Source organism: Solea solea, chromosome 8, assembly GCF_958295425.1.
Source record: "Solea solea chromosome 8, fSolSol10.1, whole genome shotgun sequence".
Lineage (NCBI taxonomy): Eukaryota > Metazoa > Chordata > Actinopteri > Pleuronectiformes > Soleidae > Solea > Solea solea.
Window position 1 is genome coordinate 22,212,849 of NC_081141.1, and position 11,592 is coordinate 22,224,440.

General features: G+C 41.8%; 1 protein-coding gene across 3 annotated transcripts; it reads left to right on the forward strand.

The window, feature by feature from the left end:
- Nucleotides 1-1,246: 1,246 nt before the first annotated feature.
- erap2 (endoplasmic reticulum aminopeptidase 2) lies at nucleotides 1,247-10,813 on the forward strand. 3 transcript variants are annotated; one of them, XM_058637284.1, is made up of 21 exons: nucleotides 1,980-2,617; nucleotides 3,132-3,468; nucleotides 3,578-3,764; nucleotides 3,832-4,001; nucleotides 4,092-4,230; nucleotides 5,241-5,375; nucleotides 5,454-5,574; nucleotides 5,650-5,804; nucleotides 6,373-6,486; nucleotides 6,586-6,717; nucleotides 6,933-7,064; nucleotides 7,466-7,534; nucleotides 7,633-7,808; nucleotides 7,998-8,077; nucleotides 8,182-8,365; nucleotides 8,510-8,666; nucleotides 8,742-8,926; nucleotides 9,040-9,201; nucleotides 9,427-9,567; nucleotides 10,151-10,232; nucleotides 10,431-10,812. In XM_058637284.1, the coding sequence occupies exons 2-21, from the start codon at nucleotides 3,320-3,322 to the stop codon at nucleotides 10,575-10,577; spliced, it is 2,817 nt and encodes a 938-aa protein (XP_058493267.1). In that variant the 5' UTR covers nucleotides 1,980-2,617; nucleotides 3,132-3,319; the 3' UTR covers nucleotides 10,578-10,812. The 3 variants fall into 3 exon arrangements, with proteins under 3 accessions (XP_058493266.1, XP_058493265.1, XP_058493267.1); XM_058637283.1 differs by lacking the exon at nucleotides 1,980-2,617 and adding an exon at nucleotides 1,247-1,335 and having other exon boundaries at nucleotides 5,454-5,804; nucleotides 10,431-10,813; XM_058637282.1 differs by having other exon boundaries at nucleotides 1,978-2,617; nucleotides 5,454-5,804; nucleotides 10,431-10,813.
- The last annotated feature ends 779 nt before the right edge of the window (nucleotides 10,814-11,592 follow it).

An 11,592-nucleotide genomic window follows, 5' to 3' on the forward strand; every position in this document is an offset into this window, starting at 1 on the left:
TGGTGTTATGATAATAAAACTTCTCTATTACAAAATGGTATATACAAAATCGCATTTTGTCCTACCTGACGAAGTGATGTGGTGTCGCCTGTTGACCTTTGGACGTCGTCTCTTAGTCACAGAGCAGCTGTACGAAGGCCAGTCCCTGGTCACCACCGTGATTATGGACACGGGGCCGTGTCCGTGGCCGCGGCGCCTCCTGCTGAGAGCCACGCTGTTCGGCGCAGTCGTCACGAGGTCCTCTGACGGTGACCTCCAGCTGACCTCCAGGTGACCCCGCCGGAAGTCGCTGACCATACAAACCAGCAGAGTCCAGCCGAGCCTTTCCCCCGTCAAGTGGACCGGGGGACCCAGCGACGCCAGGACGTGACCTTTCACCCCTCCTGATCAGAGGAAGGTGATGGATTGTGCACATCACTGAACGTTAATGTTTCAAATCTTAATATACAATACCAGAACATTATAGTCCATGAGCACATGGAGAAGAATATATTCGTTTTAATGACTTAGAAGTATAAAACATTAACAGCATTAAACAAAATCCTCTTTGTATTTATGTTACAATCCCTAACAAACCCTTAATAGAGATTACTACTTTGTAGATTAGCTCATATCGAACTCTGGGGCAGCTGTGCATTGTCCCTATTAATTATAAAAATCTAAATTAATAATTTACACAGTAGTTACAGGAGAACAGTTCCAGTAAACGTCAGAAAACATGAACACTTGCTCATACACTTGCACACAGAGAACCTGGACTCCCACATCTGTACCAGACGTTTAATCTTGTTCAGACTGTAACCTGACATTCACACAGTGAATTATTCCAAGCACCAGGTGTCAAAAACCTAGACGCTTTCTTTCCCAATCAACATTTTCAGTGTTAGAAACAACAAATCACAAGATCGGGATGACGTCTTAGAGATTTTAAAACTCTTACCGGTCCACAGATAGATAATAGGAAGGTAGAATAGACTCTTGGACGCCTCAGTCATGTTTGTCTCAGTCTGTGATAACTGTCCCTAGTGTGTGTGTGTGTGCGCACCTTGACTGTGTGAAATGGGGGCATGCCGTTTGGATTTGGCAGGAGCATTGCATTATGGGGGATTTACATTGTTGTGCCCTTTCCATTACAATGGTATCCCCTCATAGCACACACACACACACACATGGACAGAGGGAGCAAGTGGGAGAGAAACACAGAGTGAGCTCAAACATAAATGAAGCTCTACCTACATTTAAGAAGAAAGGGGAAAATAAAGCAACAGGACATTCATGTGGACAAGAGACAGTGAGTGACTGGAGACACACCTGTGTTTGGCTGTTAGATCTGAGGTGAGAAACTGATCATATCAACACACCCAGAGCATGAGACAACACTGTTGTAGGCTACACCTGTGCGGCACACACACACACACACACACACACACATGCACTCACATGCACACACATGCACACACATGCACACGTTTTTGGGGGTTTTGTTGAACGATTGTGAGGATACTCATCGTCCTAATGCATCTCCTAACCCTTTACTCATTTGATCATTCACACACTCAAACAGCTGACACAAACCTAACCTAGACCTACACTGAATTCTACCCTAAAACCTAACAATAACCACTTAATCCCTAACCACATTTAAAATTTTAGCTCTCAACTTTACCAGTTCCTCATTGGGATCAGGTTTTGGTATCCACGAGACCTAATGGCACTTACAAGGTCAGTGTTTATGCCAGAAACTGTCCTAAAGATAAATAAATAATAAATACAAGTACACACATGTCACTGTAGGATTGACCCTAACCCTAATCCTGAGGACACATTATCGATCCAGTGAAACATAGCAATATTTTGCATGATGATATATTGCCTTTAAAACTCTAAGTATGTCATTGTTTAACTGATGTTACAAATAAACATTAAACCATTTGTGGATTAGCATAAAAAAAGAAAAATCAAAAATCAATTCACGTTTCCGTCCACTAGATAGCGCCAAGTGCACACACTCATGAGAGCTGGTGTAAACGCAATATATGATTTCGCAAATACTCGTGATAATATCGCATCCGTGGGGTCTCTGGCAATTAGGACACATCACAGACATAATGCCTTCCCTAACCCCTTAACCTAACCTTAACCATCACAACCTTAAGTGTCTAACCCTAACCCTTAACCTCACCCTAATTTAACCTCATTCTAAACTCAAGTCTTTGTGAGGACCAGACACAATGTCCCCACAAGCAGTGGTGGGAGGGGAGTCAGTTGCATGTTGAATCCTCCTGTACAGTAGTTGGCGCTGTGAACCACAAAGAGTTGTAATCCACCTTACTAGGAGAAGAAGAAGAATCACCACAGAAGAAGAAGAATGAACAGCCTTGATGGACAGTGAAGTCTTCATTCTAAGTCTAAGTTTTACAGTGGGTGCCTAATGACCCTAACCCTAGGTCAAAGGTCAAACGTCCTCACAAAGATAGGTTGTCTCAGTGAGCACATACACACACACACACACACACATAAACACACACAATGGCAGTGGGAGGGAGGAGTTATAAACAGAAAGTGAAAGTTAACAGCATTCTCTATGAGGAAGTATGATGAGGCCAAACTGACTGAGGTAAAGCTTTTCTTACCATTTCTGTGAACACGGGAGAGCTTTATTTTACTTAACTGTTGTTACCTTTAAAAGCGTACGCAACTGTCCTTTTATTGAACAGCCTCGGGTTGTTTGTGAGGCAGCAGCGGTAGCAGCAGCAGCAGCAGCAGCAGCTTCATTTGTTCTGTGCGACTCCACATATCATGTGCTGCTGCTGCATGTGTGGCCTGACTCGACCTGCATGTTACAGTTATGCTCGTGCAGCTGTTGTCTCCTCACACTTTTAGCTGTGTCCTCAACCTGTTTAGTTTGCTTTGAAAGTCATGTGGTTCGACTACAGTCCAGTGAGACACCCTGGAAAATAATAGTAAAGCAGTAATTGTATTCATCCATTTATTCATGTCAAAGTTTTACTGTGACCTTAGCGTCTGGAGGAAGCAGTGCATTACATTCAGACTTTTATTAGTTTAAGGAAAGCATTATGAGTGTTTTTAAAGGAATAATGTGTCCTTCATCCTCCGCTAATGTCTTTCAGATTCAAGCAGAAGTCCTGGGTACTTACAGTACGTGCCTGATGTGTTTGCTTCAGCAGTGTCTCTGACGCTCCTCAGTTTCTCTCCCCGAGTCTCAGTTGTGACCTAAGGATTTAAATACCAGCTGTCACACTGTCACATGATAGGTTTGCCTTTTTAAATCAAGCACCGAAAGGACATCACCTCCACAATGGTCTCGGCGAGGCTGTTGGCACTGTCCCTGTTTCACGTGTCTCTGGTTGCGTGTCAGAGTTCACAGCAGGCGTCAAACATTACAGGAGGACAACCTATGGGTACAGATCATCTGTCTTTCCCATGGAGTCGTTTTCGCCTGCCTAGGTACCCTTCACTCTAGTCTAGTTTTACTCCCATATATGCAGGAAATGTACAGAAAACTGATTTAAAAAGGCTCCAAACATTGTTTTGTGTTATGTTTGTGTTACTGTAGGTACATCATCCCTCTTCACTATCGCCTCCTCCTGCACCCCAACCTCACAAGTCTCAGTTTCACTGGTTCAGTGCAGATCCAGATCGATGTCCAGAACAATACGAACTGGGTTGTATTACACAGCAAGGGTCTGAACATCACCAGAGCCACGATACTGAACCAGAACCTCGCTCATCTCTCTGACCAGGTAGTGTATCCTGAACGTCTTCCTGTTTCACACTCACAGAGCATTAAATGACTTCTTCCCTTTTTAGGTTCTTCCTGTTCTTCACAACCCGTCACATGAGCAGATTGGCATTTTCTCTCCCAGAGTGCTCAGCAGTGGGCAAAAGTACTTCCTGTATATTGAGTTTGGGGCAGACCTGGTAGACGGCTTCCATGGGTTTTACATGAGCACGTACAGAACCACCACAGGGGAGACCAGGTAGGACTTCTGATGGATTCTTCCGCAGAGTTTGGTAAAATACCCAACGCAGTACAATGCACAGACAATCTGCTTATGTCTCTTTCTCAGAACCTTAGCTTCGACTCATTTTGAGCCGACAAGTGCTCGGACGGCGTTCCCTTGTTTTGACGAGCCAATCTTCAAAGCCAACTTCTCTGTACGGATTAGGAGAAGCCCAGAGTTTATTGCTCTCTCCAATATGCCCATAGTGAGTGTTACATAGTCTCTGTGCTGTACACAACATATGAAGATGGACGTATTCTTCCAGTTTGCAAAATTAAGCCTCAATATTTGCATTTTGACAACCAAAAATTCACCTGCAAACAGGCAAATCCCGGATGATACCAGCTGTCAATCACACTGGGGTCCACCCATATGTGCTGCTCTTTAGCGACTGTTTCCCAGATTATGGGAACATCATCCATCTTCTACCACGTTATCCTCCACATCCATCCATCCATCCATCTTCTACCACGTTATTCTCCACATACATCCATCCATCCACTACCACTTTATCCTCCACATCCATCCATCTTCTACCACTTTATCCTCCACATCCATGCATCCATCTACTACCACTTTACCCTCTACAGCCATGCATCCATCCATCCATCTACTACCACTTTACCCTCCACATCCATGCATCCATCCATCCATCTTCTACCACTTTATCCTCCACATCCATGCATCCATCCATCTTCTACCACTTTATCCTCCACATCCATCCATGCATCCATCCATCTACTACCACTTTATCCTCCACATCCATCCATCCATCCATCCATCCATCTACTACCACATCCATGCATCCATCCATCTACTACCACTTTATCCTCCACATCCATGCATCCATGCATCCATCCATCCATCCATCTTCTACCACTTTATCCTCCACATCCATCTTTTACCACTTTATGATATTTGAGAATATCATCATTTCCAGGTTCCAAACTAATTTTCTGACATTTTACGGCCCAAACAAGTTTTTGATTAATCAGAAAATGTTTAGTGTTGAAGTAGAAGCTCATTCTCTCATAGACTTCTATTCAAACTAAATTATTATCGCCTCCTGGTGTCTAACTAGTACCTCCATTAGACTTCCTTGGCTTCACTTTTCAAACCAGGAGACCACGTCCATATGTGTACGACATGATCCATCGTATATGTTTTAAACGTGCTTGGAAGATTTTGTTCCAGTGACATACATTTGCAATTCAGGTGAACTCGGTCCAGATAAACGCTGACCTGCATGAGGACAGGTTTGCTGTGAGTGTGAAGATGAGCACTTACCTGGTAGCATTTATCATCTGTGACTTCAAATCTGTCACTGCATCCACATCCTCTGGAGTGAAGGTACAGTAACGCTTTGCTTTTTCATCTCAGCCCTCAGGTCACATTTTATGTCCTCACTCATTTCTTGTGCATTTATAGGTTTCCATCTATGCCTCCCCTGAGAAATGGTCTCAGACCCACTATGCCCTGGAGGTTGCTGTCAAAATGCTGGACTTTTACGAGGACTACTTCAACATCCGTTATCCTTTACCCAAACAAGGTAACATTTCTCTTGTTTCCTTGTCTTTACCCTGTCACTTTTTATTACCTGACCTGTTTTTTTTCTTCTTCTCAGACCTGGTAGCCATCCCAGATTTTCAGTCTGGTGCGATGGAGAACTGGGGTCTGACCACCTACCGAGAGACAAGTCTTCTCTTTGACCCTGCCTCTTCCTCGCTGTCTGACAAACTCTGGGTTACTATGGTGATCGGCCACGAGCTCGCTCATCAGGTGAGAGCATCAACACAATAGTGGCACACAGAAGCAAGTGCCTGTTTATTTACAGCAGCTCAAATGTTTTATTGTATTTATTGTTTTCTGATGTTATTTGTTGTTGTTTATGTGGTTATTCATATGCATGGGTGGTTTGAATTTTCCTGTCATGATTATCATGATTATAACAATTGTGATTCATGATGTAACTGTAAGATTTGTAAATAGGGATGAGCCAATACGATACTCGGTATCGGTATTGGTCCACTACTGGTCACAATCACTGGATCAGATATCAGACAGATAAAAATCCTATATGTATGCAGTAAAATACCCGAATAAAAGTCGCCAACAGCATTTTAGCTGAGTAATGTTGTGGACTGTTTCTTTCTTCGTTATGGGAGACGAATATTTGTTACAGTATTGGAGAATTATTTTCTTGAAACAGCTTGAAATTCATGAGCATGAAAAAGTAGTATCGTGTCTTCCCTTTCCTTAAGTGTAAACAGGCAGAGTATTTTTGTGTAACTTCATTTGGTTCAAATCGTAATAAATGCTCAATAAAAACCTGCACTTTTGCCTGCAGTGGTTTGGTAACTTGGTGACAATGGTGTGGTGGAACGATCTCTGGCTGAATGAAGGATTTGCCAAATACATGGAGTACATCTCAGTGGAAGCCACGTACCCTGACCTCGCAGTGGTAAGAGCGTTATTATTATTATTATTACTATGAGGATTCACTGATGGATAAATGAAGAGGGACAGGTTTTAAAATGATGTTCTGTGCACAATCTTGCAGGAGGAATATCTTCTGAATGCCTGCTTTGTAGCAATGAGCCATGATTCGCTGAATTCCTCTCGACCGATATCCAGTGCGGCAGAGAACCCCACTCAGATCGAAGAGATGTTCGACGAAATCTCCTATGAGAAAGTATGTTTTCCGTCGCGTACGCGTGTTTCACTCTACGAGATTATGAATCTGGACAGTCACTGAGAAATTATAAGAACTTCTCCTAATTTTTCATTGGTCTGTTTAAAACAGAACCACTTGTGATTGTGCATCTTAATTTTTGACATCAGTAATATGACTTGTATACTGTATATGTAACTTAAAATGAAATCAGTATGTTCTCTTTCTTCCACCAGGGGGCCTGTGTCCTTCACATGCTGCGACACTTTCTGACCACTGATGTGTTCCAGAGCGGGATAGTGCGATACTTACGCAAATACAGCTACAAAAACGCACTCAACCAGGACCTTTGGGACAGTCTGGCCAATGTATGACCACAAATGACATTTTCCTGTTATTTGTTTTTGTTTCAGTAAATCAATTTGCAGCCTTCAAGCTATAGTACTTAACTTTTAATTTTAATTTCAAACAGTTGTCAAATTAGTTCAATGCTGCCCAAAGTCTATCAGCTCCACATGATGATGTTCTGAGTATAGCTGTACATAGGAAGTAATTTGCTTTAAATCAGAACAGTGGCAGCAGCAACATTGCATTAGTGAAGCGAGACACCTGCTTACAGGTTGATATGTGACTGACGATGCCACAAAAACTCTCAGAAGTTGATGTAACTTGTAACAAAACAAAAAAGGAAGACCACACTGCTTAAGTGTGAGGTCTGCAAAACCTTCCATGCATTTCAACAGGAATGAATTCCGATTGTGTTTTGCAGACATGCTCTGAAGAGGACTTTATGTCAGGAAAACACTGTTACAGCAGCAGCCAGGCCACCAAGAATGCAGTGAGTTAACAGTTCAACAGAAACTCTCTGGTCTCTCTCCTAAAATGTCCATGTCCATTTCCCGTTCACCTGTGTTGATATCCAGCTGTTTCCTGCAGTACCTGTTTGCAGGGGAACATCTGGACCTCACAGCCATGATGAACACTTGGACTCTGCAGAAAGGCATCCCTCTGGTAACAGTCACAAGAAGCGGTTCTCGTCTACTGCTGAGACAGCACAGGTTCCTGAGGACAGTCCTGCCCTCTGACCCTCAGTGGTCCAAGTTACAGGAGGGGTGAGCGTTGGCCTACAGCTGTGCAACCTTTGCTAGAATTGTCATGATTTCAAATAACTCTCAGACATTATCTGGAACTTATAGTTCTGGTCTGACTTTTGCTCCTGGTGTGTCACGTGTCAAATCCTGTGCATCATTTTTGATTTTCATATGATAGTAGTGATAAAATAACCGATTGTTTTTGTACAGTTTCTTGTGGCACATCCCTCTGACATACAAGACTGACACCTCCAGCACAATTCACAGACACCTGATGACAACATACACAGGTAAAACCATGAGAGAATGTTAAATGCAGCTCTTATCTTCATGTTTTCCTCCTGCATTTAATTGTTTTCCGTCCCTTTATTTTGCTTTTTTGTGTGACTTTTAGACAGTATACCCATAGGAGAGGAGGTCAGCTGGGTGAAGGTAAACACTGACATGACCGGCTATTATGTGGTCCACTATGAGGATGGTGGCTGGGATGACATCACCAAACTCCTGAGGGAGAACCACACGGCTCTGAGCTACAAAGACAGGACTGACTTGATACACAGCGCTTTTCAGTTGGTCTCGTAAGCATCAGATGTGTGACTCAATTGTGGATATATATATATATGTGCGTATATATATATATATATATATATATATATATATATATATATATATATATGTGTGTGTGTATATATATATATATATATTCTTGTTTGTCTCTAAAGTGCAGGTCACCTGCCGATCGATAAAGCCTTAGACCTGATTGGTTATGTGCAAAAGGAGACACACACAGTCCCTCTCCTCCAAGGACTGGGATATCTGGAGACCTTTTACTGGATGATTGAGCACAGGAATGAGCAGGAGTTGACACAAGTCCTGGTGGTGAGAAGACACAGACACAGTGTGATATTTAAGTCTGTGTCAGCACGAAACTGAGGTCTGTGTGCTTCGGTGCAGATGTACATCCTGCGATTTTCCCGCGCCATCATCGACCAGCAGACGTGGAGCGACGACGGCTCTGTGTCAGAGCGGCGGCTGAGGTCGCAGGTCCTCTCTCTGGCTTGTCATCTGGACGACCCTCCCTGTCTCCAAAGGGCCCGTCAGAGCTTCAAGGACTGGCTCGAGTCCAACGGAACTCTCAAGTATTTACATTTCAAACACATTGTTATCAGCCAACATCCACTGGTTTAACTCACATAAACAACAGCTCTCTGATCTCTGACATGTTTGTGCTTTGTGCTTGTGTTTGCTGTAGTTTACCCACGGATGTTGCAGAGACCGTGTATGCAGTAGGAGCTCAGGAAGACCATGGCTGGGCTTCACTCCTGCACACATACAAAACCTCGCTCTCTGAAGCACAGAAAAACAAAATCCTTTTCGCCTTGACCTGCAGCAGAGACATCAGCAAGCTACAATTGTAAGTATTCCCTCTGCTACCTTTTTCCACAAAGATAATGTTGCCACCCTGTGGCTCTCTTGGGGTACTGCTGCCAACACTGTACCATTTTTATTATTGGTCAATATAACAGAAATGAAAAAGCAACTTCAGGAAGACAGTAATAGATACATATACTATGTCATAAATGTATTATTTTATCTTTTAAGTCAGGAGCTTGTATGTGTGCATGTGTTTTTGTTGCAGACTGCTGGAGCTAGGTCTGGAGGGGAAGGTGATTCGAACGCAGGATCTGTCTCATGTCATCCTCATGGTGTCCAGAAACCCACGGGGACAACACTTGGCCTGGAACTTTGTCAAAAACAACTGGGACACACTGGTTAAAAAGTTAGTAGAATAAATATGTACATAATACATTACCTGATATACAAACCAAGTCTTAAACACAGTTTGATACAAATGCTGTGTGCAAGTTGACCTCTTTGTGGGTTTTGTGCATTCTAATACAGAGTTCCCACAGGTCAGTGAAATCGTAGACTAGTAGACTAGGCCTAAGCAGAATAAATAACTACTAGCGGTGTTGTGGACACGGTCCACTGTCTCTCTCCGCCGTTGACGTGAGATTCTGTGCAGAACAATGAGCGAGTAAAGTTGAGCAAGACAGAGCAAAATATGTGATGCCTGAAAAATAAAAATTCCAAGATTTCTGTCTCACCAAAGAAAATTACAAAGACTGACTTTAACCAAGATCCCAAGGACAATCACTTGTCCAGGTGAAGTTGTGTCAGCACATTCTGTCCTTGAATTTTAGGGAATTGGTCCTGGAAAGTCCTTGAATTTCATGTCAACTAAGGTGTGAGAACCCTGTTATAACAACTGGAACAGTTTTTTCCCTATTCATGTGAGTCAAGTATCATTAGTGTGTGTTTGCTCATGCTTGTCCTCACTGTTGTGTCTTTCTGACCTGCAGGCTCCAGTTGGCCTCATCTTGTATTAGACACATCCTCATCGGCACAACCAGACAGTTTTCCTCTGCGGAGGAGCTCACTGATGTGAGTATACTCCTCAATCTTCAATTTGTCTTTATTCTACAAAGAAATGTCTAATGATATCTAAGGCTTGATCATAATTGTTTCCATTTCTTAAAAATATTTGGAGATTGAACCAGGAAAAATACATCTGAGAAACCAAAGGTCACTTTTCTTGTGTACATTTGTGTAAATGTGTGTTTGTGTGTGTTTGACCCGCAGGTACAGCTTTTCTTTGAATCCATCGAAGAACAGGCGTCTCAGCTGAGAGTGACTCAGCTCGTCCTCGACATTGTGCAGAAAAACGTTCGCTGGATGCAGAGGAACCTGGAGACTCTGAGGAACTGGCTAAATGAGCAAGTGAAGTGAATGAAGTTCTGCAGGAGCGTTGGTGGTGGCAGTTAACAACAAAGGAAGGGGAATTTTGAAATCACTGGACTGCTGGTAGTTTTGTATGTTAAAAGTATTTTGTAAACTTTGACAAGATGTGTGTTTGAATACAATTACAGCAAAATTACTGATGTTGAACTGAACTGATAGAACATTTGAATATTTGTCTTGTGTGTGTGTGTGTGTGTGTGTGTGTGTGTAAGAGCGAGAGAGAGCAGTACACAAACTTTGTGAATGGATTCTTCAGTAAAATGGTTCACTTTACCACATTTGTGTGTAACTTGTGTTATTGTGCGTAAGTATAACCTTTTCGTTTGTGTGTGTGTATGTGTGTTTGGTATTTCTTGTGTTATCTATGTTGGGGTTAAGATATGGTTTTAAGGCTATAGAATTGTTTTTTTTACACTATTTTATAGCCGACATAAGCTTAATATAACTTAAGTATTAACTCAAATCAACATTATGTTTTTTAATAATTAACTGTTCCATTTACTAATTTAATTATTTATAAATCAGTTTCTTCATAGTGTATAATTTAAATTTCAGGACACATTGTCAATACAGTCACTTAGAATAAGCTGTAAAATGTAGGGGTCATGTTTTAATATTTATTTATTATTGCAATCATTTATTGGGTCATGGAGACATTCTTTTCAAGATTTAAACCCGCGATTTATTTAGTAACATATGCATAAAATGAAGTTATGATCCATTTATCTTGGAAATGGCTGGATTGCCTTTAAAAAATATTAGTTGCGAAAAGTTGTTTGTTTAAAAAAAAAATGCTTTAATATACTCAGATTTGCTCTTGTGACGATGTTTATTATGAATTGAGTCACGACAACTTGTTATCTTTGAAAAGTGGGTTCCTTCAAAATAAAAGTGTTAGTTTTGAGATGGAACGACATATAGTTCACAATAAAAGACATTTATTGTAGAAATAATACATAATAATAATAGAAAAAACATACAGAAATGATTTGATTTTAAGTGG

Coding starts and splice junctions, on each gene's coding strand:
- erap2 (XM_058637283.1), top strand. CDS start 3,320: ATGGTCTCGGCGAGGCTGTTGGCACTGTCCCTGTTTCACGTGTCTCTG. Junction 5,805..6,372: donor GCCACGAGCTCGCTCATCAG/GTGAGAGCATCA, acceptor TTTTGCCTGCAG/TGGTTTGGTAACTTGGTGAC. Junction 9,202..9,426: donor GACATCAGCAAGCTACAATT/GTAAGTATTCCC, acceptor TTTTTGTTGCAG/ACTGCTGGAGCTAGGTCTGG.